General features: G+C 40.4%; 1 protein-coding gene across 14 annotated transcripts in view; it reads right to left on the bottom strand.

Annotated features, from left to right (window-relative positions):
• Window positions 1–27,884, bottom strand: part of ASPH (aspartate beta-hydroxylase) — a 192,588-nt gene that overhangs the window by 104,023 nt on the left and 60,681 nt on the right. For 6 of the 14 annotated variants that reach the window (XM_059673092.1, XM_059673093.1, XM_059673091.1 and 3 more), the window contains 4 exons: window positions 26,050–26,262; window positions 6,667–6,759; window positions 4,027–4,101; window positions 36–161 (listed from right to left, as the gene is read on the bottom strand). In XM_059673092.1, coding sequence (XP_059529075.1) covers window positions 36–161; window positions 4,027–4,101; window positions 6,667–6,759; window positions 26,050–26,262 — 507 coding nt within the window. Of the gene's footprint in view, window positions 1–35; window positions 162–4,026; window positions 4,102–6,666; window positions 6,760–12,184; window positions 16,159–18,274; window positions 18,317–26,049; window positions 26,263–27,884 lie in introns of those variants that run through there. The other 8 variants (XM_059673098.1, XM_059673105.1, XM_059673099.1 and 5 more) reach the window with 4 other exon arrangements.

Below are 27,884 nucleotides of genomic sequence, written 5' to 3'. Positions count from 1 at the left end.
TTGTATTTTATTCTAAAAGCAAAAAAATGTTCTACCTTCCTGAAATGTTCCAGTTTCCAGCGACTCAAATCTGTCATCTGTCTCTCTCACTACAAGAAAATCGTCATCTTCTGGTTGCTGTTCTCTTGCTGGTCCATCCTCCTCCGGGTGTAGGTCTTCTCCTTGAAAAATGACAATGAAGAAAGAGACACAGGTGTACAGCAGGGCCCACAGCGGCGGCTGCCAGACACGAAGGCCCTTCTGAAGGACACACACTGGCCCTGGCTGCAGGGCATTCCCTGTCCTTGGCACCCACTTTGGAGTCCGTTCTCACTCTGGAATCTGTTCTCACGCTCACCAACTGCTGGTCCACCTGAGGGGGGGGCGGTCTTCTCTTGCTAGAACATGAACCCACCAAAGTCAGGAATTATGGAATCTGTTCACTAGGGATGCCCAGAACCTTGCCCAGCTACAGGAATTGCTCAGTAAGTATTTCATGAATGAATAAACACATTCATAAATATTAATATATTTGCCTTTTCGATAACCTCAGAGAAAAAAGCCACCCTGTGACCTTTCATTGAGAACTGACATAAAAGTCCACGTAACAATCTGAAATAACTTTATACACACTAACGTTCCACTGCAAAGGGCAGCCAGCCACCTATCTAAACCATATGCTAGGCCGTCTGAATTGAGTCACAAGGATTACGTAGACGTTGTATCTGAAGGTTCCTACATTTAGTCTTGAAGTTTTGCAAAGATGCCCCTTTTCTTTTCTGAGACTTTTATGATACACCGAACTGTTATTCTTTTGTGTAGATGCTGGACAGGTGGCTTTATTCCACTGCAATATGGCAAACCTTGTCATTATGGTGCAAAAAAATCCTCCCCATAGCAACTGGGCATGGCTTCAAGCAGAGTATGTCCCGTAGATAACATTCTAATCAAAGGACTTGGCTGTGCAGTGAGGTCTAGTGGTGAGGAAGGTGAGGTCTGGAATGTGGCTCCAGATTGGGGTTCTTCCACACCAGCTGTGTGACCCTGAGCAAGTTACGTAACTACTCTGTGCCTGAAATTTCTCTTCCATAAAAAGGAAATAATAAGAGTACCTACACACAGCATTGATGTGAGGAGTAAAATTACTTAGAAAAGTGCCTGGCCCATAAGTATTCAGTTGTTATTGCTATTATTGTTGTTATAACTTTTAATGTCATCCTCTTTACAGTAATCACAATATTACTATTTCTACTGCTACTGAACTCTACCCCGAGACTGCAAGGTTGTCTTTGTTCCCTGACTTAGGCACAGCGTGTTACTGAGTCACGTAGCCCATTTATGTTTCCTGTCTCTTGATCCGAGCCCGCTATATTGTTTCTCCTCATTTCAGACTTTTTGTGATTCAGCAAACCAATTACCAACTCTCAGTCCTATCACTAATTTTACGACCTTTTCTTCTTACCATATCCCTTGTCCTTACTCTCATTTTATGCTGCGCAGTTTGATGGTTTTTACGGGAGCAGGACTGATCTCTCTCCACCTCACTATTCACTGAAGGCCCTGTTCTCAGTGGGAACACGAACCAAACACCGCACACTCCCCGTGAGTCTCCTCTGCCGGCGACAGCCTGACACAAAGTCAGTTTGCTCCGGGCTGACCAGACTCCGGCCTTGCCATGCCCTCTGAGCATCAGGCCTCTGTGAGGTCGGCACCATCATCCCACCTTGAAGGATCGGAAACTGGAGAGTCTGCCAAAGCCACACAGCTAACAAGTGGCAGCTGCAGGACTTGCCCCAATAATGAAACAGAGTGATGGGGAAGAGTCCAGGATGGGGAGACTGAATCCCCCTTCCCTCCATCACACACCCCAGCAGAAGATAGAACAAGTGCAAAGGCCCATGGCAGGGATAGGCTTGGAATTACTAAGGAAAGAGAGGCCAGCTGGGCTAGAGAAAGTGGCTGACAGAAGAGAGACCAGATCCGGGTGAGGCGCCCGGGCCAGGCCACACCAAACACAGGGTGCAGAGGAGCCAGAATGGATCAAGGACCCAACTGGATGCCACTGCAGTGGTCGTGGCCAGAGGTGACAGACGGCTGGCACAGCGCAGACACATACTGCAGGCAAGGCCGATGGGACCTGCTCAGGGAGCACATGGGAGAGGAGGGTAGGGGAGAGGACAGACATCAAGTAAGACCCCCCCCCCCCCAGGTTTCAGCTTAAGCAACTAAGTGGAACAGTGGACCATTAACTAAAATATAAAAGGCTGAAATAAGAGCAAAAACATATTAGGGGGAGCAGGAGAAGAGCTGTGAAGTAGAGAGGAGCCAGAAATTCAGTTTTAGGTACAATTTCCATCTAAGATACTCATAGAACATGCAAATGGAGACAGGTATGTAGCTGGGCTAATCAGGAGCCTGGACCAGAGCAGGGCTGCAGACACACCTGCAGAAGCGACACAAGAAGAAAAGCCATCGCCTACTTTCAAGGAGGAAGTAGAGACACAGACGAGAACAGACCCAAGAGGAAGGTGTGTGGCAAGCAGCTCAGGTGCTGGATGGACCTGCTTTCTCCCTCCTCTGTCTGACTTCCCACACCCACCCACCCTTCCACTGTCTCTCTCCCCACCTCTGGCGACGTTTAGTTTGACTAACCATCCCGATTCGCCAGGTCACCAGTGCCACCTCCCCTGAGGTCCCTGCGGCAAAGTCCCTCGAACCCCTTCTTTGCACTGCAGACAGAGTGCAGGACATGCGACACCCCCGTGGTCTGTTACGTGGAATCAAGTAGGAATATCCTTTCCCTCAGGGCTCTCCACCTGCGCTCCCACGTCCGCCACCCTCACCGGCTTTCCCATCCTCTTTTCCTCTAGACTTCCTTCCCACACGCCCTGTGCTTCCAACCCCTCCGACACATGGGCCTGGCTCGGCACACACCTCCCTCAGCTCCTACATCAGCATGTGGCTCCTCAGGAGGCCCCTGCTGCCCTCCAAGTGTGAGCCCCACATGCACCCTCTTTCCCCATCACAGGCTTACCTCGTTCTACCCAACTCACTCATCTAAGACTGCATCTCCCATGGGCTCAAGTTTTAAAAAAGAGATGATGCAGGAAGGGAAAGCCTGGGCCTGCTCACACAGGCAGACGTGTGTGCAGGCGGAGTGGCTTTCCCGGCTGAGATGACACAGCAACGGAAGGACCGGGCTCCTGGACCCCCAGCAGCCACTGGCAAGGCCTACAACTCCGCCAGGGCCCATCTCCCTATCAGCACAGATGGAGCCAGGTGGGATGCTGTGCCCTTCGCCCGCTAACACCTAAGCCTGAAAGAGGCAGTTAATATGCCTGCTAAAGCCCAATTTAAATCATGGCAATTGTGTGTTTTTAAGACACAATTTTTTTCCTCACAGCAAACCGTCGGAAGTATCAGGGTACCACATGTTCTGCCCCCTTCAAAGTTTCTTTGTGAGTTATGTTTTGAAATTGTACCCTCTCCTTTTCTCCAGGGATGCTTCAAGAAACAGTCATGAAACCCTAAAACCTTGGTTTCTAGAGTATCCTCTCATATTCTCTGTATAGAAGTTCACATAAGGAATTTTTCAGATGTAAGCGCTGGGCAAATGTTTTCTGTTCTCTAAGTAGATCACGTTAATTTCCTCTCTGATAACATGACCGACATAATTCAAAGCTGACCCGTCGTGCTCTGGCGTCCCCCAAGCAGGCGGTGAAATGTGAGGGTCGGCGATAGCACCCATAGCCTATGACCGCTTGTTGACTGTGTCCTATTTTCTTCCTCCCTGTTCTTGATGTGCCTATCATTGGTCTCAATTTGCTTATGTATTCCTACCATTTCTTTATTGGATGTGTGCAAGAAGTTCCCTAAGAGTAAGGTGGAATAAAACAAGTTTAGTGCTATTTCAAAAATATTTGTCTTTCAATAATTTTTTTAAAAAAACAATTATTATTGACATTTTAAAATAATGTCCAAGTCATCTAATCATTTCCCTATTTCAGTAATGCATGAGAAAACACACACACAGGTTTTAATTCATACCATGTTCTGTATAAACTGTTTGATGGAGAGAGGAATGGATTTCTTCTTGTACTTCATCTTCAACAGGCTGAGGTCCTAAAATAATTATAAGACATAACTAAGTGGAAAAGATCTAGACATTAATGTAGAACCTGAAATATGGCATCCAGGTATAAACATACATTCGAATGAATTTACCAGGCTAATCAACTATACATCCTTTTCTTCAGTTGACCAGTTTCTTTCTATGTTGGCAAATATGGTAGATATTTCAAACTGGTTTTATTTTGACAGTAGATATAAATTTTTAAAGTCTTCCTAAGATTTTAACACAAGAACACTAATTTGGGTTCAGATTTTTCTTTAAAAAATAACTCACTCAGAGCAAAATTATTTTAGTTTCTAATGAACAAAATTCATACTAGTGATGGAATAAAGACAATGGGAAGGGCAAAGCTTTCAGAAAGGAAAGTGCTGAGAAATAAAGGTAAAACTGTGTGAGACAAGGTTAGTATGCGTTAACGTACACTGTCAATGCGATCTACATTAACGCACATGTCTTCCTTCCCTGATGTCAGGAAAAGGGCCCCGGCTGGTATGAGGACTGTGCTGGGCAGAGTTGGCTGCCCACTCCCAGAAGTTGCCAGGAATCGTGAGTAAAAGACCTTACATTATAACTGACAATCCTCTCTGCTTTGGAGAACCCCACCTGCCAGACGGATTCATAGATTCAAGTAAATATCAATTACAAAGTGAACCACATAGTAATGACATTCCGACACCACTGTGGTGCTTATCGGATTATCAGGTTTATTGCAACATCACACAACAAACCAGAAGCTATCATGACACGGACACTATGAAATCTACTTTGCTAATCACCCTGCACAACCGTTTCTAACGCACAAAGCTTCCCTTCTATTCTTACAGATGTTTATATTTCACAAACCACTTTTAAACATAGTCCCATGGAACTAGAGGAGCCTGCCCATCTCTATCCTCCCCTCAACATCCCTCACAAGGCCTGTGATAGCTTCCTAACTGGCCTCCCGGTCTTAGCGCCTTGCCCAGAGGACATAACGTAAGGAGGAGTGGGCGGTGGCAGTCTGATCCTCTGCTTAGCCTTTCCATGGCTCCTGTGCCAGAAGCGAGGAAAACCTAAGCTCTGTAGAACAGATCAGAGTCTAAGACCTCAGCCTGGGAGCCCTCACAGGCTCAGTAGCCCCTCTGCCACAACACGGGTCTGAATGTGGGAGTGCACCGAACTATTTCATCTGCCCCTTGATTCTGTAATGCGCTTCCCTTTCCCTGGGGAGGGCTGGTAGAGGCAGAAGCCAGATGGAGAGTTAGTTCATGGCTGACTGGAAAACAAGGAAAATGACTATAGGTTCCTCTTTCAAACAGGAGTACAGCCAGGAGAGGGACTGGAGCAGAGAGAGGAGGGTTATTGTATTGCATTTTAATGAGAAGTGTGTACTTATGTTTATGGAATAGGTGGTAGTCAGAAGAGAGAGAGAAGCTAAGTCAGACAAGAGGAATGTGGAGAAGGCAACATTTACACTAAACCAAATATAGCCCAGAGGTTGAAAAGGATATGAGGTGGTGACAAACTCATAGGCTTAGGAGGACAAGTTATCAGTACCATGCAAAGAGCAAAATATTAAAAAAAAAAATTAAAGAATGAAAGCAAATGACACATTTCAGAGTAGGTCCTAGTTTTTCATTATAATTTATTTAGCACAAAGTAAAATCTAGGATGCTAAATCCAAATACACATTTAAATTATGTCTTAAAAAATCACTTTTGCCATGGTATCCTTATAGCAATTCTACTGGAATGGGAGGGAGATGGTAAATTCTCCTACGATTATGATTTGAACAAATTTAAAAATCAAATCAGCAAACTGATCTTAAAAGGAAGGAAGGAAATATTATTCATCAAAGTGATAAAATCGGGACTTCAAGTTGCTCGTAAATATGTGGTGTTATACCTAACACTTCCACTAGGTGGCTACCTGAAACCAAATATTTGAGGAGTAAATAAAAAATGTGCAGAAATTACTCTGTAATAAATATCTCAGCATAAAAAGGAAAGAGTAGTAATGGATTCAAATTTCATTTACCAACTTAAGAGATTTCAGCTTTCACCCCATGGGTGATTAAGATACACTGTACAGTACTTGAATTGATCTAGGAATTCATGAATATGTCAAACTGGCTTCAAAGATGCATGAGGGTGGGAAGTCTTTTGATGTAGAAAGGAGACTGTCATTGGGAGCTCAGTAGACCGACTCTGTTAAATAACGTGAGATGATGACAAACTATTGCACAATCTGTGTCTAACTTTCCTTTCAAGGGGATAAGGCCCAGCAGTCCTGGGATTTGAATGGAGAAACACGGCGTTTTGCTCCTGATGTTCATGACCTTAGGCAGTGAGCAACCATCTCTCTGTGCCTTCGACCCTTGATCTCAGAAATTAAAATCATCCTTTGCAAGTTTTTATTAGAAGAAAACTAACTTTACTATAAAATTTCAGGGAAAGGATATTTCGCAATGTGCAAACACTGTGAAACAAATTATGGGTAAAACATGATTCTGGAAACTGCACCCTGGGACACCTGGCAGGTGGAGGTGCATGGGGTCAGAACACAGCAAAGCTTACCTGTCCGCCCGGGCCCCTGCTCCTCCGGCCGAGCGTGCGTCTCAGCCTCTCCTGGTGGCACTGTAGGCTTGAAGGCAGATCTTTCTTTAAGGCCTGCGTTTTTATTCACAAAGTTAACTTGTTTGCTTTTGTTTTCTCTTTTTTGACATGTCAAACCAGGACAAATATGTTCAACCACTTCATCAATAGTGCAAATCATTCAAAGGTTACAAGACTTTATTCTACGCGAAAACATGGATAGGTTAAACAACGGAAGTGGGAAAGCAGTTTGCTCTTTAATGTCACATGGGCCTTTCCCATCTCTACCAAAGTTGACCTTTCACTAAAAAAAAAATAATAATAATAATAATAACTGTTTAAGTGTTCACGAATTTTTAAAATGTAAAGTCACGTCTGAACTTGCCAAACGCGGTTCAGTAGGAGTTCAAGCTCGTGTCTATAAGTGACTAATGAATTTCTAAATCCTGAACTCTGAATTCAGGAAAAAGATAATTAAGATATACTTGAGCTTCCTGTTGTTATTTGTGAGCACACTAATTTTGATTTACATATAAGTGTTTATTCTTCATGAAAACTGCAGTTAAAAGTGAGAAGAAATCATACATGACTACTTAACAATCTTATAAAGGTAACAAAATCAATCACGTTATTCCGTAAGAGCAAAAAGATACACATTAAAAAGTTCTTTTTTATGTCTTAAGAAAAATAAAACGGTAAATTAGCATGAAGGATGGTTTTGAAGTCAATACCAGTCTAAAATATGTTATACTGAATTAGTCCTTGGATGTGCTATAGGTAGAACATTAAAATAGACCCTCCATTAAATGCAACTATTTAGAAAGCTGAACTAGCTAGGTTCAAGAGTGTGTGGATGCTGCATACCAAACCCTGGGCTCCTCACTACCTGACTGGGAGCCATGTACCAACAGTGGCTACTGAAGGGGGGGGGGGGGGGGGGTTCTGTGTCTGTCAAGAGCCTAAAGTGAACAGGTCAACTGAGAGGCATTTTTCTACCCTTAAGCACCTTTATAAATTCTTCAAGTACATATTCTATTGTAATCCAGAAAATGCTCATTTAAATGTCTTTTACTCTTCTTTGATTTTTTTCCTATTTTTCCTAATCATTCCCTTTTCTCTCTTCACTTTTCTCTCATTCACAAAACATACTCCCACCGTCCTCTCCCAAATCCTAAAGATGCTGAGACAGATACACAGAATCACAACTCATTTTATTTCCCATAGTTATTTTCAACACCGCTTACACAGAAACCATCCACTAGTAAAATAAACACCAGCAGGTACTGCTGTGCTCTATCCCTGACCATAAAGTGACTTACAGCTATTTTATATACACAGATATCCACCGGTACTAAGTTTAGTCCAATTTCACAGGGTGGGGGTAGGGTGGGGGGTGTTAAAGATGAAGGCCTATTAAAATACATCACAGTTTAAATGCCAAATTCAGGGCTGAAAGCTCCCGTGCCATTTTCCACTTAAATCATCCCTTCTTACATCTCTCAAATGTTAACGGTGCAAGTATGGAACTATTCATTGCCAAGGTCTGCTGAATGAAGAGGACAAACCTTCGGGATCTTCAGAATCATGTATTGCTGCTCTCAGAACCTCGGAAAACACCCGGCACATCGCAGGTGCTCGATGCACACTTGCTGAAGGGCTGAGCACATGCAATGGTTGTGACTCCCCCGGCTGTGGGGCCAGGCTCCTTCGGGGCACTACTGCGGTTTAGGGCTGCAAAGGTGGGAAGAGGGGCTCATACAGATTTCCTCAATACTGTTTCCCAGATTCATACCTGTGCTCGGCACCCACTAGTACAGCAGCACGACCCTAGCTTGCCTGGGCCAGGCCCAGCTGATTGCTATCTGCTGTCCTGGTGTAATTATTTCACTCTCAAAAGTATGTCAGTTTGCCAAAACCGATTTGGCTCAGTGGATAGAGGGTCGGCCTGCGGACTGAAAGGTCCCGGGTTCGATTCCGGTCGGGGCATGTACCTTGGTTGTGGGCACATCCCCAGTAGATGTACAGGAGGCAGCTGATCGAAATTTCTCTCTCATCGATGTTTCTAACTCTCTATCTCTCCCCTTTCCTCTCTGTAAAAAATCAATAAAATATATTTTTTAAAGAAGTATCTCAGTTTGAATGAAAAATTACAGGTGATTTTTCATTAATCCCATAGGTAGTGAGTTTTCAACCTGTAGTCCATAGGTTTCAATACGCAATAAAGTTTTCCCACCAAACAACAAAGACTTGAACTGCCTTAAAATCCCCCCTATTGGATTTTGAGAAGAGCTTCATTTGAAAAAAACAATTTCTTTGCTGAACGTGTTTGGAAACTACTAGCACCCCAATATTCAGACATAAAATGCCCCTCCAGTCGGCTTCCTCTAAATCCACGTGGTAGTTATTTGTCTCTAAAATTGAAATTGTAAAAGGTGAAGGAAAATGACAGAAGAAAGCAAAAGCATGTAACAAGAGAAAACATTTAGCAGTTTTGTTTTTTGTCCAAGTGGCAGATGTGTTGTAAATTTATTGCTACCTGGTCACGGCTATTTGGCAGAAATGAAATCAGCACCAAAATAAACAATATTGTATAACACACCTTCCCTAAACCTGTACAGTTCCTGAAATTTAACAGAAACGCATTCCAGACTAATTCTTGCTTTGACAACCCACGTGGAAGAATTAGCCCTGCCGTTTCCGAATATTTTTCTTGCCACCCAAATCCACTTCGGCCCATGAGTCAGTGTTCTTCAGAGAACAGGGGTAAATCCACGTGTCATATACGATCTTAGGCCAAAAGTAAACAAGAAGAAGGAAATGCACATAAGGTCAAGGCACAATCAAAGGAGAGGTTTTCCAACTGGATTTATTATGAGAGACACAAGGTAAGGGCGGAGCAGTGAAATAGTCAGCATTATATTATGAAATGAATGTATCAGTTCGGATGTTTCTGGGGCTCCATATATCAAAACACGAACTCACACGGGCTTGAGCAAGAAGGGACTTTATTATCCAGTTAAGAAGTGCCTGGCAGGCTGCTCACTCAGCACTGGCTTCGTCCTCAGGCTGCAATCCGGGCTCCCAGCCGCACGCTCCTCTTTCAGACAAGACGTGTCCAGAAGCAGAGGACACCCTGCTCTCCTGGCTCCTTCGCAGTCTCCCCTTTCAGTTTCAAAACCAGAACCCCCTCCCATTCCTACGCCAGCAAGAGGAACAGGCTGACCACAGTTACCAACAGCTGGATTACCCAGAGCTGAATGCAGGCTGTGAGTCAACCACACAGCCCCTGTGTGGTTTAGAAAGTAAATGAATTCCCTTACAACATACCTTATTTTTAGCTCTTTGGGTACCTCTGATAAATTAAGAAACATTTTAAAATCGTGTTTGTATTTAAGAAATTCATTTTTCCTCCGGTTTTATTTAAAAACGGAAGAAGTTATCCGAAACTCCATCTGACCACATGAGAAAGGATAAATGTACTTCCCCCCATCCCATATGTAAGGAAGTTTAAAACTTACTAAATTTTGCATATTGCATTTATTCACTCAACAAATATTTAGCACCTGCCAATGCAAGGTACTGTTCACCAATGAACATACAGAAAACAAGCCCACAAAATCCTAGCTCCCCCAGAGAGGGAACAATTATAAAAATAAGAAACACAAAATATTGAGAGTACATGGGTTGGGAAGATGGGACGGGAAGAGTGAGACAGGGGGTGCCCCACCCTGAGGGAGAGGGGACGGGGCTATCTGTGCTAAGGTGATGAGGAAGGGGCACACTGATAAGACGTGGGCAGGTATGTCACTGCTGGAGTTACCCGTGGGGAAAAGTGCTCCAGGTAAGGTTTTGGCACAACAAGTTCAAAATTCCTCAGCAGGTAGGATCCTGGGAGTCAGCAGACCCAGGGGGCTTCTGCTGCTGGAGTGAGCAAGGGTGGGGGGAGGTGTGAGAGTCAGATAGGTTCTGGACAAGGGACCAGGGAGGCCCTTACTCTGAGTCAAAAAGAAAGATTCGCTTTTCATAAGAATTATATACAAAACACTTCCTCAACAAACTCTGGGGATTAGAAATAGTCTTATGCTTTACAGGATTTCCTATACTTCTCCCATAAAAGCTAAGGCATTTTAAAACTTCAGTTTATCAATCCTTGGTTCACTAAGCAGTGGTGTCCACATTGGTGGAGATTTTGATGCTACCCATCGAGGTTACTCCAGCTGCTGTTACTTGTGAAGGGGAAAGGCTCAGGACTGTGACTGCTTCAAATGCAAGTAGTTTACATCAATACATCCCAAGAACAACCCTCATACAGACATGAAACTTGATAAATATTCTGGGAAATCAATAAACCAGAAAGGCATGCATACTAATGGGACCATGGGGATCTGCGTTGTTGTTTCTGATTTTATAATCAGCAAAGACAGATGTTAGTAGTTATCCAACAGCTGTCCTCTAACTTACCAAAATCTGAGACTGCCAGGAACTAAGAGCTGCCCCATGATGCATAGCGAGATTCCCAGATTCAAAGCATCTTCATGCAACGCAAGATGGACAGATTTCAGAAAGAGGATGATGTAAACCTCAAAAAAATGAAATGTTCCAAAAAGCCTCCAAGAGCCTGGTTTCAAAACCAAGGAAAGGACTCCACGAAGATTGGAATGGAGTGGATTCCGCTTAACATTTATAACACAAGATGGAGTGTAGACGCTCGGGCCCATGAACCAAGAGGGCTGCCTTTAAAAGCCACTGGAACCCCATCCTGAGCACATTACCAGTGCCACAGCTTTCGTTTCCACATAGTACACTCCTACAAGGGCTTTAAGAATTTAAACCCAGCAAACATATCATTCCCCACTAATTTATGTTTTTCTTTATTTCTTCTAAAGAAACAAATGTACCGCCCTCCCTGGGCACATACACACAAGCAGCATGAACATAGCTATGGGCAACTTCCGAGGTGGTTAAAACATTACTGAAGAAACTTCTGGGTTTTTCTTTTTTTAAAACAAGATATACTTCATCTTTTTAATATAATTTTATATGTTCACCATTCAACAAACTTACAATGAATGCCTATTATTATCAGCTACTATGATAGAGACTAAACACAAATCACAGTCTAGTAGCAAAGCAAAGGCCAGGAATGAAGCACAGTGGTGGGCACACAGTCCAACCACCTAGGAGAGGGTCAGAGAAAGGGCAAGTGCAGATGCGACGACACGGCTGGATCCTGGAAGGCAGGGAGAAGGTGGCCCACCACACAGGGTAGGCGTACCTTCTTGGCAGAGGGGAAGAGCGGGCAGAACTGGCAGTAGCTTATTTCACAGCATTGCACGCAGGGACTGCAGCCACCATGACCGTTTGTATCCCCAGTGCCAGGCACAGCCCCTGGTCAGCTGCAGATAGTCAGAATATTTGTGGAATAAATCTGTTGAATGAATCAATACACAGAAAATGGGTTGTTTTATATAATTATCAAAAATCACACAGACACTTTAAGTGCATGACTTCCTCTAATCTTTTAGAACACAAACCAAGTAATGTTTGAGGCAAGGAAGGAATAGCTGACAGACAGACCTCTATAATGTATAGATAATAAAGAGTGATAAATACATACATACAGTGAAATCAAATGAGGTTCTAAAATGAGAACAAAGAAAAGGAAAACGGGCCTTTCTGCTCTGTAGGGCCTACAAAACTGAAGCTTCTGCAGAAATTGATTTCTATGTGAAAATGGTGTGCAAACTGGCAATAAACACTGGCATGTGGTTTACCAAGTGGAGGAGGTGGGGGCGTGAGGCTGAAGAGTGCTATTGAGGGTTTTTCAGATCACCCCAAACAAGGTGGGTCACCCTTTAGTTTCCTAAAAACAAAATTTTCTCTTTAAATAAAACCAGGGCAAAGAGCGTAACAACACAATAAACCTCAATTACCTGATAATTACATGGTAGCATTTACCATATGACAATATTCTCTTATATTGGGTACCAAGGGTTGGGATGGCTCTGACTCTGAAATACCCATTTAGACCCATCCCACGCAACTCATTGGATTTGCCCAGTAGCAAAATAGACTTGAGGTGAGAAGAGGAGGAGAAAACAAACTCCATATACCAGCTGCATTTAGTGCAGGTGAAGTACAGGGTATAAGTGGTCACTGCTCAACCTGACCTGCACCTGTTCCCCTTCTTCTGGTATAGGACCCCTAATTTTCTGCTAGGAAGCTGGTTTTCCTTCACCTCCCCCCCCAGTTTTAAGGGAGGGAACTCACATGACCCTGGTCTTGCCAAGCACAGCGTTGTAACCCCATCCCACCCCCACCCCCAATCTACAGGCTGTGAGTTGAACGTGAACCCACGTGACTCATTCTGGGGCAGGCTGCTTGAGAAGGAAGCCAACACTCGGAGGGGCCAGGGATGTTGGAGAACCTACATCCAGCAGCATAACCCACAGTGATTCTGGGCTTCACAATTATGTGATCCAGTCAAGGTTTGTTTTTTGCCCACATGACCTGATGTGAATGGATTCACACATACAATGAAAAGAAATAGGGATAATAAATAAACTTACAAGTAAAACTACGTTTGCTCCTAATATCTTGAGGAAGAATGATGAATGCCTTTTCCTACAGAAACACAGTCTTGCAGAACTGAATTATTAGAAATTTATAGTTTTTGTGGATTGAAGTAGAAAACCTCTAAAGACCATAAAACTGCTTCTAGAATACCATGTTCCAAGTAAAAAAGCAAATTTGTAAATGAATTTTTCATCATGAGTCTGGTTATAAAATTTCTGGATGATAACATATACTTCAGAGTACAGTGCATTATTTCACAACTTTTGTCTAGCTTTACATTTCATATCTTGTATTTTCATGCTGTAGCAGTACCCTTTAAATCACAAAGCATTCTTACGGCTTTACATATATGTAACGTTTATAATTACTGTCATTTGCCCTCTCAGTTCTCTCAGTAGAACAAATCAGGTTCCATGTAACACTACCTAGTTCTCACAGCCTCCCTGAGGGGAAGGTGTTACGTTAAATTTACAAATGAGGAAAACCAGCATCACCAAGATGCATTTTATAGTGAAATTATCCTGGTAATTAATTTGGAGAATTGTTACCAATGGGCATTAAGAGAAAAGGGAATGGTGGAGGACACGGGAGAAAGGAACCAAAGTCAGTAGGCATGTAGTTTAATTCACCAGACCCGTTTCATGGACTACGACGTTACAGTTAGCGTAAGGCATTTAAAATTAAAAATCGTTCTTGTTTACTACCGTTCTTTTGTAATGGAAGTTTAAAGAGTCCTTATTATCCAAGTAATCACGGGTGCCTCTAAAATTACGAAGTGATCATAATACTATAAAATATTCTCTATGAATTAATCACAGAGCTAGTCCCCTGGATTAACCCAAGCATTCATGTGGACTGACTTATGTCAATCCTTTACTAGTCTCCCTGTCATTGTGAAATGTGGAGCCCTCTCTCTACATAACGCAAATTACCTATAAAGTAAAACTGAAACTCCTGTGTGGCTCAGTGGTTGAGCATTGACCTATGAACCAGGAGGCCATGGTTCACTGTCCGGGTTGTGGGCTCAATCCCCAGTAGGGTGCGTGCAGGAGGCAGCTGATCAATGATTCTTTCCTCATTGATGTTTCGCCCTCTCTCTTCCTCTCTCTCTAAAATCAATAAAAACATTTTTTAAAAAGGCACACAATACTTTTAGAAACATCTGTTCACTCATTTCCAACATGAAGTATCTTTAATTAGATCAAAATACCTGTTTTTAAGCTCTTCATAAGAAAAGATGAATAATTATTTTTTAAGTAAAAATCTTTGTGGCAGCAGTTTTGTTACAACAAATCAGGGTGCTCTTAATTCAGTAACTACATTTTACAGTAGTCACAATTAGAGATTTAAGAACTCATGCACAGAATAGGACAAACCATTTGTAAAACTGCATTCAAAGTGAAATTTCATTTTATTAAATGCTTTCTTAACTGAATTCTGGACTTTAGTTAGATCTCAAATTTATAACCCCTTAGAAATGGTAAACAATTATGACACAATCAAATATGAAAAAATATATGGTAGTCCACCAAAGTAACTAAAAAAACTGATATAAAATGAAAGGCCATCCTAATTTGAATAATTAAAGCCTTTCTAAGACTATTCTGAGTCTGTAGAGATATAAATAAAAGTGTTCTAAAATGATTACTCTAAATAAAAGTCTCTTTCTTCATGACTGTATGGAGATCCCGGGACAGTGTGTCTGGCACAGTACTTATTGGGTGACAGGAGATGGGGCAGGACTAGTGGAAAAGAGAGAGGTAGCGGAGGAGGGCTAAGGAGTGAGGAGGCTTGGAGAAATGAAGAAAGGGGTGAAGGAGATAGATTTCATAGGAGAGAGATGGGAGGAGAAGGGAAGGCTGAATTAATCTGGGAAGAGCTTGAGGAAAGGGTAGCCCCTGATGAGACAAGGAGGTGGGGGGCCAGAGCCTATGGAGGGAGGAATGCGGGATGTCACCTGAGCTTGAGGAAGTTCCTGGGATGAGAAAGGATGGGGGTGGGGGTGGGGGGGTGAAAGGGAAACAAGGAGGAGGAGGAAGAGGAGGAGGAGGAGGAGGAGGAGGAGGAGGAGGAGGAGGAGGAGGAGGAAAACCAAGGGCAAATAGAGAAAGATGGTAACTTCTTACCTACCTGACTATGTATCATCCCTAAAAGTTACATCACTCTGTATATAAACACCATTTAAAACCTTAATATTCTTATTCAACTCCAATGAAAGTATTCAATATATTAATAAGTTCATTATAATTCATATTATAAATATACATTTATCTGGATACATGATCAATAAATTAATAAAAATAGAATGCTATTACATCACATTTTTATTACCTATTTTTAAAGCTTCATCTTTTATATTTAGAAGCATTCGACAGGGTACTGAAATTTCGAAGGATTTACTTGCTGAGCACCAATAAAGACAGCCTATGGCTAACACACACATCTTCCCCTCCAGAGCGATACTTCATTTACTTACTACGCCCTGAGCAGCAAATCAAATCGCGGTGAAGCACATCACCCGGCCCTGGGCGATGATGTCAGAGCTCTAGTTCTTTCTTTTCTGGTTATTTCCCTTCGCTACCTGCGCCTGTTTAGAACTTCTTCCTTCCTTTTTTTCATCTTTGTCTCTGGATGTCGTTTTACTAGAAACATCCTTTATATTTGTTGATTTTTTCTTGTCTTCCTTGGTTTTAGAACCTTTATCTGGTCCCACTTTCTCCTTTTCTCTGTCCTTTTTACTCTTAGGAGACTCTTTCCTGGATATATCGGAATCGGCGATTTTCTTAGCCTTCCGGTCATCCTCTTTTTCCTTCTTCCCCCTTTTTCTCTCTTCATTCTTACTCTCCTTCCTTGACTCGGGCTTCTCTTTCTCCTTCTTGAACTCTTCTTTAGTGAGTTCTTTCACAGTCAAGTTATCCAATCAAAGGGAAAAACGTTTACTAAATCTCTTAATTCACAGAACAGATGCTTAGTGCAAAAGTATTGTCTTTCTTTAAATCTCCCCCCACACATAAATGACTTTAATACACTAGGTTTAAGCTGGTTAAAAACAGATGCTAAAATCTATGAAGTATCGGCTATAAAAGAAATTCTAGAAACTTGCTGTCATATTTTCCAGCTTAAAATATGGTATGCTGTGTCTTAAAACAAGGTTAACATGCAATATTATTCAAATGAGTGTATCCAGAAAGGCAGCACTTTGCAATGTTAACAACTCACATCTCACAACTGTAACGACATCATTAAAGGAACACTGACAATATAAGAACAAATTTTCTGTAACTTGTATTTGTACAAAGATAATGTAAAAATTTTTAGCTCTAACAAAAAATTACGTTCTTAAAATATTTGTGCTATTAATCCTTGAAAACCGTTAAACTGGATTTAATTTTTTAACTAAGAAAAATACAATATCCATGAGTATAAAATTTAAAAGTCATTATCTATTGTATCAAAATGATAATTAGAATTTCTTTTCTACTCACATTCAATATTATGAAATCAGTATTCCTTTAAAATATTTCCTGTTAGTTTATGTAGAATCACTCAAGCCAGCATATATATGTTGTCCATGCTCTTAGGGAAGAGAGCAATTCAATGGAAATTCCAAATCTCGTGTGAGACATTGCTTTCTATTTTTTTAATAGAAAGTTGAATAGTGCCGCTAGCCAAAGGTTTGAATTTCACCTCGTGCTCTCTCATTAGGAAATCATAAGAGAAGCAGGTGTTTACGGCACATTGTAGCATTTAAGCAGAAACAAAGAACATAAAAGATTCCTCTAATATAACAAACTGTGGAAGATGTTTTTGCCCACCAAAATGATGTAAAACTCACACCGCACAAAATGTTACTCAATTCTTCCTGAACATCTGATTAAAATCTTGTAAAAAATGCAAAATAGCAATCACAGAGAACCAGCCATCCAAGTCCTCATCCTACTTCAGTGCTGTTCACAGAGCAGCATAGGTGACGACACTGCAAGAGCCATGCTGTCAGGTCTTATTCTGCACAAGTCTTCAAGGCATTAAACCTTTAATGTTTAACGGGCCTCTCCAGGGCAAGAAGTAAAATTATACTTTTCTGGCCATTTATTTTGTAATTATTTATGTAAGAATGGAATGGTGAAAAATTTTGTTTTCTTCCCAGAAACTATTCAAGTGAGATACAACGTTAAAATAGCCTAACCTTAAAATTAAAATACAAATCACAAAAGCCTGCAACTCACACAGTGTAAGTTTCACCTGTTAATGTTTCACTGCCCCTCCCCCCCAAAAATGAACACACTACAAATATGCCAAGCACTTAGACACAAAAGAATATTACAAATTTATAAAGAGAAACATGCACTGCCCCCAAGCCCCTCTCTGGGAAGGACATAAATATTTGCCTGTGAACAAGAAACACCAGAGAGATATAAAATAAACTGTAATAATAAGCCGTTAGCCTACATAGAATGGTTCACAGGTACAATCACTTCTAAAGAATTCAAAGAGTAAACGTGGTAAATCCTATACCAACATAATACAGTGCTCCAGATTATACATTTAAGTTCATTTTACTGAAAACTACAAGTTTGCCTGAACTAGCTTTTATTGTGCCCTATGAAAACTCATCAGAGCTTTTGGAGAAATGAAATCAATCACTGATGATTTTATCTTTTTTTTCCCCAATAGTAATTTAAAAATTCAAACTAAGTAAGGCCTTAGGATGGAGGGTAGAAATTGTATATATAAATTTATACGCAGTATAACAAATATCATGATAGTGTTATATATGTTCTTAATTTGAAGACTTCGAAGTTTGATGGTATTGAAAGAAAATTACTTAGTATTATAGGCTTGAGGCAGAAAAATTTTTAATGAGGTCTTGATAAAACTACTTATGACCAAAGGTGAACCCACAACCAAGAAGCAATAATGTTTAGCATTAGTAGCTGCATTTACATAACATATTTAGGAAATGCCATGCATTAAACTTGATTCACTCAAGGCTAATTTCAAAAACAGAAAATACCTTTAGCCTTAGTTTTTCTCTTGGCTACCCCACCGGGTCCTTCTGTTGACATTTATAAGATGAAAATAGGTTATAAACAAAATATTAAGGTAAGTAAAAATTAAGTATCTATAAAATAGTTAAAATCCATGTGTCTGTGAAACAGAAGTTAAATTCACCATTTTAAAAAATACACTCCTTCAACATATGTACATCTATCATGTATGTCATTTTGGAACCTTACTTTCACTATTTACAAGAGAAAAAAATCATTATAATCAGCCAATGATGTAGTCAACATCACAACTTGCCTTAGACATGGGAAAACTGTTGGCTTTGGAAATGTCTAATTCCCACGGGGAATGGTGCTTCCTTCTCAGTGGGGCATGGAAGTCAGTGGACTCCGCTCAGTGACGCAGGCGATCAATTACAAGCACCAAGCGTGAAAGGACCTGTGGAATTTACTTCCCCACCCAATCATCACTGCCATCCCCCCAAAAGGATAGTATATTGTAATAGAATTTTTTCTTTACTATTTGAGTAATCATTGTTTTTTTCCTCATAGTTTCAAACTTTATTTAAAACTTACACCAGAGCCTGTCCAGTGTTGCTCAGTGGTTGAGTCAACCTATGAGCCAAGCAATCAGAGTTTGATTCCCGGTCAGGGCACATGCCCAAGTTGCGGGCTCGCTCCCCACTAGGGGGCATGCAGGAGGCAGCCAATCAACGACTCTCTCTCATCATTGATGTTTCTGTCTCTGTCTCCCTCTCCCTTCCTCTCTGAAATCAATAAAAATATTTAAAAACAAACAAACAAAAATGAGGTTGTCCATGTGAGAATGGTAACTTATTTTGGTTGAACTATCCACATCATCGCCCTCGGGGGAAAGATGTATTAGTTCTATCTTACCACTTCCTACATTTAAAAAAAAAGTGAATTAACGGTTCCATGTGGGAATTAACTTTTCCCATTTGGATACAAATCCTTCCCATATCCGTCCAATTACCTGATATACATACACAACCATAGTCAATGTGTGATGACAATTATTTTCCCAGAAAAACCTGATTCTTTCCTAAACGCTACTGAAAACAGCATGTTACCTGAGATACTAAATGTTTTTCTGGACCACTCCACATGAAAATTTATTTCACAATAAAATATCAAGTGTATTCTTGTAATGCCAACTTCTAAATATGTGGGCATTATCCCAGGTGGAAAGTAAATCAGCACAAATCACTTGAATGCACTTTTAGTGATGCCAGTGTCCCCTCCTGACTTGCGCAGGTTCTGAAATGCAGCCCTGGATTCCGTTACAAAACAGAGTGGTGAAAATCACACTCCCCACCCTCCAACCCCACTGTGGTCAAAAGAACTATACTGGTGAAAAAGCTAAAGGTTTTTAGTAACAAACTAAAATACCAGATTGCTATCAGATTAATGAAACAGGAAAACTAATAAGTACTTAAAACTTTTCCCGTTTGGGTATAAATCCTTATAATGGTACAAATTAACAATGTGCAATGTACTGTGTAAAATTCCAAAGCATCAATTTAAGCTACCTTTTCTAAACTTAAAGAATGTAGCCAATAATTTTTCAATACTTTTGACATGACAAATATTGAACTAATAATTTAAGCCAGAATTATCATATTCAGTATCTGAAGGAAATAGTATAGATATGAAAGAAAACACAGCACTTGGAAAAGGGGAAATTAACAGAGAAGCCCCTATGCATTGAAGAATAGAGAGAAAAGTCAATTAAAACGCAATGTCCTAAAAACTAAAGGAGCAGTTTTGGGAAGGAAGGCATGAACAAAAGTTTAGAATGAGGACACTACTAAATTAAGTTAATTATTAAATGTCCCATAAGGGTCTCCAGATTGGTTTAGAAGCAGTTCCAGAGGTGGTCACATTGCAGTGATGAAAAACCATAGGTGGAAAGGTGAGCAAAACCCAGAGTTCTCATGAGGACTGCTCTTAACGCCTTAGAACAGCGGTTCTCAACCTATGGGTCGCGACCCCTTGGGGGGTCGAACGACCCTTTCACAGGGGTCGCCTAAGACCATCAGAAAACACATATATAATTTCATATTGTTTTTGTGATTAATCACTATGCTTTAATTATGTTCAATTTGTAACAATGAAACTGGGGGTCACCACAACATGAGGAACTGTATTAAAGGGCCGCGGCATTAGGAAGGTTGAGAACCACTGCCTTAGAAGAAAACTGATCATACAAGTATTTTCCCAAGATTCTCCGGGGCAGGGGGGAGGCGGACAGGGAACAAAAGGAATAAGATTTTGAAGAATTTCATCTGTGTTCCTATGCACTGAAGGCTAGAGAAAACAAAAGCTTACGTATAGCAAAAAGAAACTGAGTCAATGGGGAAGGGGAGAAATGATGAGGACAGATGGAGCGGACACATGAGAAAAGGTTGACTTCGAAAACCAGAAGATGCCACATCTGAAAAAATGACCAACGAGAGAGGAAACTGATTCAAACAATTATACGAGTAAATGCCACACAGTGTAAGGAAAGGAAGATAATGGAACCCAAGCCAGGGTTGACTACCTTGGTAAAGCAGAAAGCAAAATCACCTCCACAGAGGATGGAAGATGGACAAGCATGGAAGGTTTGAATACCCACTGAAGAGAAGAACTGGCACAGCAGAGAGCACCTCACAGAGGTTAACGCAGGTAAATCTACAACAGCTCTTTTCCAACAACAGCGCGAAGCCCACTGGTGGAGAAGGGTCAGAGGTGACCCAGGACTGATGACAGCATGAAGAGGGGGAACAATTACAAATGTGGGGAGTAGAGAAGTGGCCCCAGAAAAAAGCACAAGGCATGTATGTAAGACTTTGCTTTATATTTTGCCTAATTCTAGGCAGAATTAATCTTTTATCATTTGTAACTATGGTGGATGTGAAGTCTCTTTACAGGGTCAACAATCAACAAGTGCACCCTATTTTTCCAGGGGGAAAATAGGAGCAATCCCATCAAAAATAAAATTCATGATAATACAATAACTCCTTAAAAATGATTTCCAAGTAGTATGGAGAACATTATATCAATTAGAGACTGACAAGGAATTCTGTAATCCATTTGGGTAAGAGTTCTTTTATGGATAGAATCTATTTCCATTGAAAGCAGTCATCAAAGAAGCATTAGGATGTGGTTACAAAGAGAATGACACACACAAAAATCACCATGTTGCTTACTTCCTTTTTGTCCTATATGTTTACTCTGACGGTTTCTAAGTGACTACTGTTGACTATTTGGGGAAAAGTCTAATCTTCTTCCCTTAGAACATGAAGGAGTTGCCTAAAGGTAATAATATTATTTTGGCAATAATCTCAGTGCCACATGAAACGTTCTGTATGAAATTACAATGCTCAGTCAAGCCAATGTTTGGACCTGGGCTCCCACACATGCGATAGATATAATTTTAGAAGACGGGTTCCATTACAGAAATCTACTGCAGAATTTCAGAGTTGGCCACAGAATTCATAGGCCGGGTATCACTTTATACTTAGGCCATTTCAGTCACTCCCACAGCCCCTGTGAGTCACTTTGATCCTCGGCTTCTCATCTTCCTCCTTCCCATACTGAAGCATCCTAATTTATTCCAACATTGACTAAAGATAGCAAAAAGAGGCCCAAAACACCTCAGTAAAGGTCCCGTGAACTGGAGAGACTGTTGCTCTAGAAAGAATGTCTACTTTTGGCAAAATGCATATCACTACACCAATTTCCTTCATATTTTTAAATAGCTGGTACCTCTATGTTATCACAGACATTTTTTTTTTAAAAAAGGAAGCTGTAAACCTCACAACCTTCTATGATAAGTACGGAAGGGAGGATTAGAATATAACAGAACTGAAAGACTAGATTTAGAAAGAGATTACAGCCAGAGTTTGAATAAAGATAAAAAGCAGATTCAAATACAAATGAAATATCAGGAAGATCACCTGAAGACCTCTGTTAGCATAGGTCAGTTTGTGTGAACTTCAAAAGGTCATTTGTTCTAAAAGAAATATGTCCAATAATTGTTTCACTTATTTAAACTGGTTTTAAAAAGAAAGAAACACCAAAGTGTTTTATTATACAACTAGAGGCTCGGTGCACAAAATTTGTGCACTGAAGGGGGGGGTGTCCCTCAGCCCAGCCTGTGCCCTCTCACACTCCGGGACCCCTCACTCCTTACCGCCCGCCTACTCACTGCTCCTTAGCGCCGCTATGAAGGCGGGAGAGTCTCCCACCACCACCGTTGCTGCTTCAGCCATGAGCCCAGCTTCTGGCTAAGCGGTGCTCCCCCTGTGGGAGTGCACTGACCACCAGGGGGCAGCTCCTGCATCGAGCGTCTGTCCCAATGGTCAGTACGCATCATAGCGACCAGTCGTTCTGTGTTTCGATCGATCTGCATATTAGGCTTTTATTATACAGGATGGGTGACTCCTGAGGTTCTCACTCACCAGAACTAACCCCAGAAATATTTAATAAGCATTGTATGTTAGGCTCAGCTTTGAAGAGAGATTCAAATGAAATCTAAGACCTGATTCCTAACTGCAAGGAGTTCACAGTTTAGCTAATACCTATCCTATGCAATAGGTGGTTAACTCAACAAATAACCGAGGCAGAGAATGTTTCGTCAATCAATTTGTGATAATAGTCTGAGTCCCTGAATTTCATTAAAAACCTCCAATTATGCACTGTGATCAAAGAAAATTCCACAGCCCCACAGTAGAAAATGTCTTACTTGTTTTATAAACCAGAATCTCCTTCAGCAAGAGTCACTGAGTATGAATCCCGAAAAGGTGTAACTGCCGACTGTACAAATTAAGAATAACTGTCTATGCCTCCATCTGCTTTTGATAATTCTTCCAAGTTATAAACATCAGGACAGACAAGGAAACGTTTTGCTCAGAGTAGCTAATGATAAAGGAAAACAAACCAGAACTCAAGCAGAAAAAGGTTTCTTACATGTGTGGACACAGCTCTGAGACAGGGAAGCAGTTTCCGGAACACGGAGTGGAGCACGAGATGAAAGGCGGGCTCCCCGCATCCCACCTTGTCCCAGGCTCTGCATGAGTCTCACGGCAGCAAGCTGGCAGCCAGGCCTCAAAATGTAATCAATTAGATCAGCACGTAGAAGACGCATCTCCAACTCAACACCCACCACTCACGACCCAGGGAGAATCAGGGCTGAAAGAAGCTGAAGCACAGAAAAAAAAACAAACCCAAGTGCCACTGCCTCATGTCTGCGCCAAACTCCAGGAAACCCAGTGCCTTTCCGTTGGACAAACAGCAGGGCTGCCCTGAGGAGACGCTGCATTTGAATACAGAGCATGCTCCACAAAGTTCCTGTGGCTGTTCAAAATCGGAACAGCGGAGAACTACAGCACAACTTAAAATTCTATAAATGAATATTCCAATGTACAGAATACAATTTTGCCTTTTAAAGTAAGTTCCTCAGTGTAAGCTGGGAAAGTATATTATGAAACAGAAAAGCATACAATAAATCCTTAGACAATTAAGAATTACAGCATATGTGGGGTGTCCTAAAAATGTACGCACAATTTGAATGATTATTAATTCCAATAGGTTAAATCTGAAAACAAATAAACATCAATTGAGCTATCAGCTGTTAAAGTGTGTCTACATTTTTGGGGAGCAACCTGTGTAATAAAGAAAGTATAAGTGAGGCCATTTTGATCAGCTTCAGAATTCTCTATACCAGTTTTGCAAACAGCTATTTTCTCTCACCACAATAAGCCTTTGGCACAAGTTGAAGGAGTCACAGAAGTCAGGGGTTCAGCAGCTGCCTGGATTCTACCTTCCTCTGAGGCTTTCAAAGGAGCCGATTAAGGGGATACTAGGTAAACAGCAAATTATGATCTCACACCCTTATTTTTCACTTACAAAAATAAAGCATAATTAATTTCTGTACATATGTGTTAGTATCATGCAAAAAAAAGTCTGTTAAGAAATTAATGATTCCAAATATTTTTAAATACACACATTTAATTATTTACTGGTTATAAACTGTTCAAACATCTTATAGAGTTAGTAGTAATGAAGCATTAAGAAATAAGACTGCTTTAAAAAAATACACCCTCAGACATTTGGCTAAATAGATGTTATTAAGAGGGAGGCCTAAAGAAGAATGCTTTTGAATTTAAACCTAATGAACTTTGATATTTCACAGTCATATCGAAGTGGAAGACCCATTAAGTATGGGCAAACACTGCATGAACTTTCAGAAAGGACATTATTAAATCACACTCATTAGTTCCTGAATTTTAACATTCCAAAGTCAGAAGCTTTAGACCACGCATGTCAAACTCGTGGCCCAGAGGCCACATGCCTTGTTTATTTGGCCCGTGTTAGTCTTTGAGTTTGACACGCTTGCTTTAGACTGCCAGAAACATCAATGGAATAAAATATATTCCATGAAGAATTAGGGAAGACAGAGTTTTAATAGCCATTTAAGTTTTAGGAGAGCACTGTCAACATGCAACTTTGTGTATCCACTTCCAAAAGTAACTATAGAATAATGCTTTCTTTAAAGAAAATAGAAAATCAGCTAATTGACAGTGTTCCCTGACACATGCAAGTGGTGAGCAGATGGGAGGCTACTGTGCTTCCTGTGTTCTGATTTGAGACTCACGTTCAGGCTATCATTTTGAGAGCCTACAAGAATGATTTCTACCAAAGACACTAAATTTGTCATAGTCCCCTCTGAAAAAAAATAAAGGGTGTGTGTGTGTGTGTGTGAGAGAATAATCCATTTACTGAAAGAATTTTGATTAAGTATGAAAATGAATATTTGAAAAGCAAAAAACTTCATATTATACCTAAGCCAAAGTTGATAGCCAATTAATAAGGTAATACAGGAAAAAATGGAAAAAGACTTATTTAAGATGAATAATTTTAATATGTACAATATTATTTAAGATAATATTCACATTTTCCTTCCTGTGTAATATGCCTTCTTTTAAAAATATGCAAATTACTTTCTCTGGATGTATATTTAGAAATGAAATTAAAAATAAATTTTGCTTTCATACACAGAAATATTCAGACATACTACTACCTGAATATATAATTTAACTACCCTCAGGACAAAACATGGGGTTATTTTCAAATTATTTTAAAAGCACCATCGATACAGAATTTTACACTGAAGTTGGCATTAACCTATGTGACAAATTGGTTACCCTAGATCAATCACAACTGAAAACATCAGGGTTTTTAAGAACCATCGTTTTACACATCAGTCATGTTAAAGATCAACAGAGAAGCATTTATTTATGAATCATGCTAGATATATTCTGATAATCAAGTCCATCATAATCATCCTCATTGATAGCATGTTAGAAAGACAAGCATCAAGTGTTAATCACAAACAATTTGCTATTTTCTAAATTTAGTTCAGTGAATACATAAGTGGAAACAAAACAATACAGAAACCAATTATACCACCAAGAACATCATTGTCAATGCACTCTGTAGACAACTACAAGAATGAGGAAAGCCGGTTTCTTCACTAAAGTGGGGAAGCCAAGCAAGGGATTAGCTAGAGAAAAAAAGATGATATGGTTGCCTGACTCTGTTGGATTGCAGCTGCCCCACAGCACATTAAGTCCTGGGTGAACAAAGGAAAGAAAGAAAAAGGAGACTGCTTCCGGTTTTCATAGCCAATGACTTCAGTCCCTGAATCAACGTTACTGGTTAAATAAATTCAAAATGATACAAGTCTTTCCCTGAACCCCTTCCTTCTGTGACATACCATCAACACCTTTTGTGGTTTCACTTTCTTCTTCTCCTTCTTCCTCTTCTCCTTCTTCTTCATCTTGTGCTTCTTCTAGCATTTCAAAAGGAGTCATTATATCATAGAGAAATGAGAGGAAACTACAAAACCAATCTGAACTTTCCTCTGCTAAAATATTAACGACTTCCTCAAGAGAATCAATATTTTCATTACTGCCATCATTGGTCAGGCCTACATAAGAATAAAGGAGGAGAGAGAGAGAAAAAACAAGGAGAGCAGTTAGGTGGAAAAAGAAACTCCGGAAGAGTTATCTAAAAAGGACGTGCATCATGCTCACAGAGGGTTACAGAAAAGGTATTTTGGAAAAAGAGAAACAGATTAAGATGCACATCTTACAACCAACTCTCAATCATATGAACTAAAGGAAAGGCACTTTTTGACCAATCCTCACCATTCCTACCAGCCCCTAATCAGGCTTGCCTTTCCCTACTCAGAGAATCTAGAGCTGAAAAACATAAAATCGCAGCAGCCAACATCGACTGACTACTGTCAGTGGGAAGAGTGAATAATAGTAGTATGAGGGTAAAAAGACAGATACTGCAAGACTCCAGATTTGCTCATTTACCAACCCGATATTATCTATGGAGAGTTGAGTATACAAACATTTACTTATTTACATAAACAGTCATTGAAAACAGAAAGGTTCATTTCCTCAAACTTTCCCCCTTTGGGACTGGAGTTAACTTGAGAAACTCAGATAATTAACTTAATTTTTAACTCTATAAAATATGTTAGTTCTATAATGCTCTGGCTACTGACACAAGGTCCTTGAATTGTGGCCAATAATAAAAAGTCAGTTATTAATAATAATTCACTCTGCCTACCAATATGAAATTTGATCAATGGCCTTAGCTAATCACAATAAGAACATTCCAAAGTTCTGTCCCCAGAAGCCCAAGAAATTATCTTCTACTGCAAAGACCCCAGAATCCTGTTGTTTTTAAATCTTAGACCTAAAACAGTCCCTGATGATGGAAAAAAGCTAAGCAATATTGTTTTTAATCATCTATTGTTTTTGTTTGTTTCTTTGCCTGTGAAGAACTGGCATTGGGTAGAAAAAGTCTCTCTCTCTACTCCAAAGTTACCAATATTGCCAAGCTCCAGATGGCAAGGCCTATAATTTTGAGGAGAGGAAAAAAACACACACAGTGGAGGGTTCTGGCTGTTAAAAAAATGTAAATATCTGTGATTTTAGAGGTGAAACTATAACCAGCTAATTTAGTATTTCAGGTTTCAACAAACAGAATTTCTCCATGTAGCATAACTACCAGAAATCAAGATTGGCAAGTAAGGGATAATAAATAATAAGATAACTAGTATAAATATTAGAGTGAATTTCCCCCACTTTAACCCATAGAAGAACTACATCATGCCATTCTTCATGCATTCAGGGAAGAGGGGACCACACACTGCAGTTGGTGTTTACTTTCGACAAAACTAGAATGTTTTTCACTGAATGTAACAGTTGACAAGGGCTATGAACAGAGGCGATCTGTAGTCCCACCCAAGTCTCTGTGGGATTAACATTGCTTCTTCTTCTTTCCTTAAAACACCATAGCTATGTGTTTACAGTAAACATTTTTTCCCCTCTATTTTCCAACATAAGTACTTCTAAGTATCAAATATAAACTATAAAACTTAACTGTCCTTCACTATGATAGGCTAAACTGTCTAACAAATATGCAAAGGTATTTAAGCAAAACTATCTTATCCAACTATGCAACTTTCCTGTGATTCTTAAGACAATAGTATTCATTTGGAGAAAAAGAAAAAATTCTGGGTATACAATTCCT

Source organism: Myotis daubentonii, chromosome 17, assembly GCF_963259705.1.
Source record: "Myotis daubentonii chromosome 17, mMyoDau2.1, whole genome shotgun sequence".
In the NCBI taxonomy this organism is placed as follows: Eukaryota; Metazoa; Chordata; class Mammalia; order Chiroptera; family Vespertilionidae; genus Myotis; species Myotis daubentonii.
This window is presented reverse-complemented; position numbering and strand designations above follow the sequence as displayed.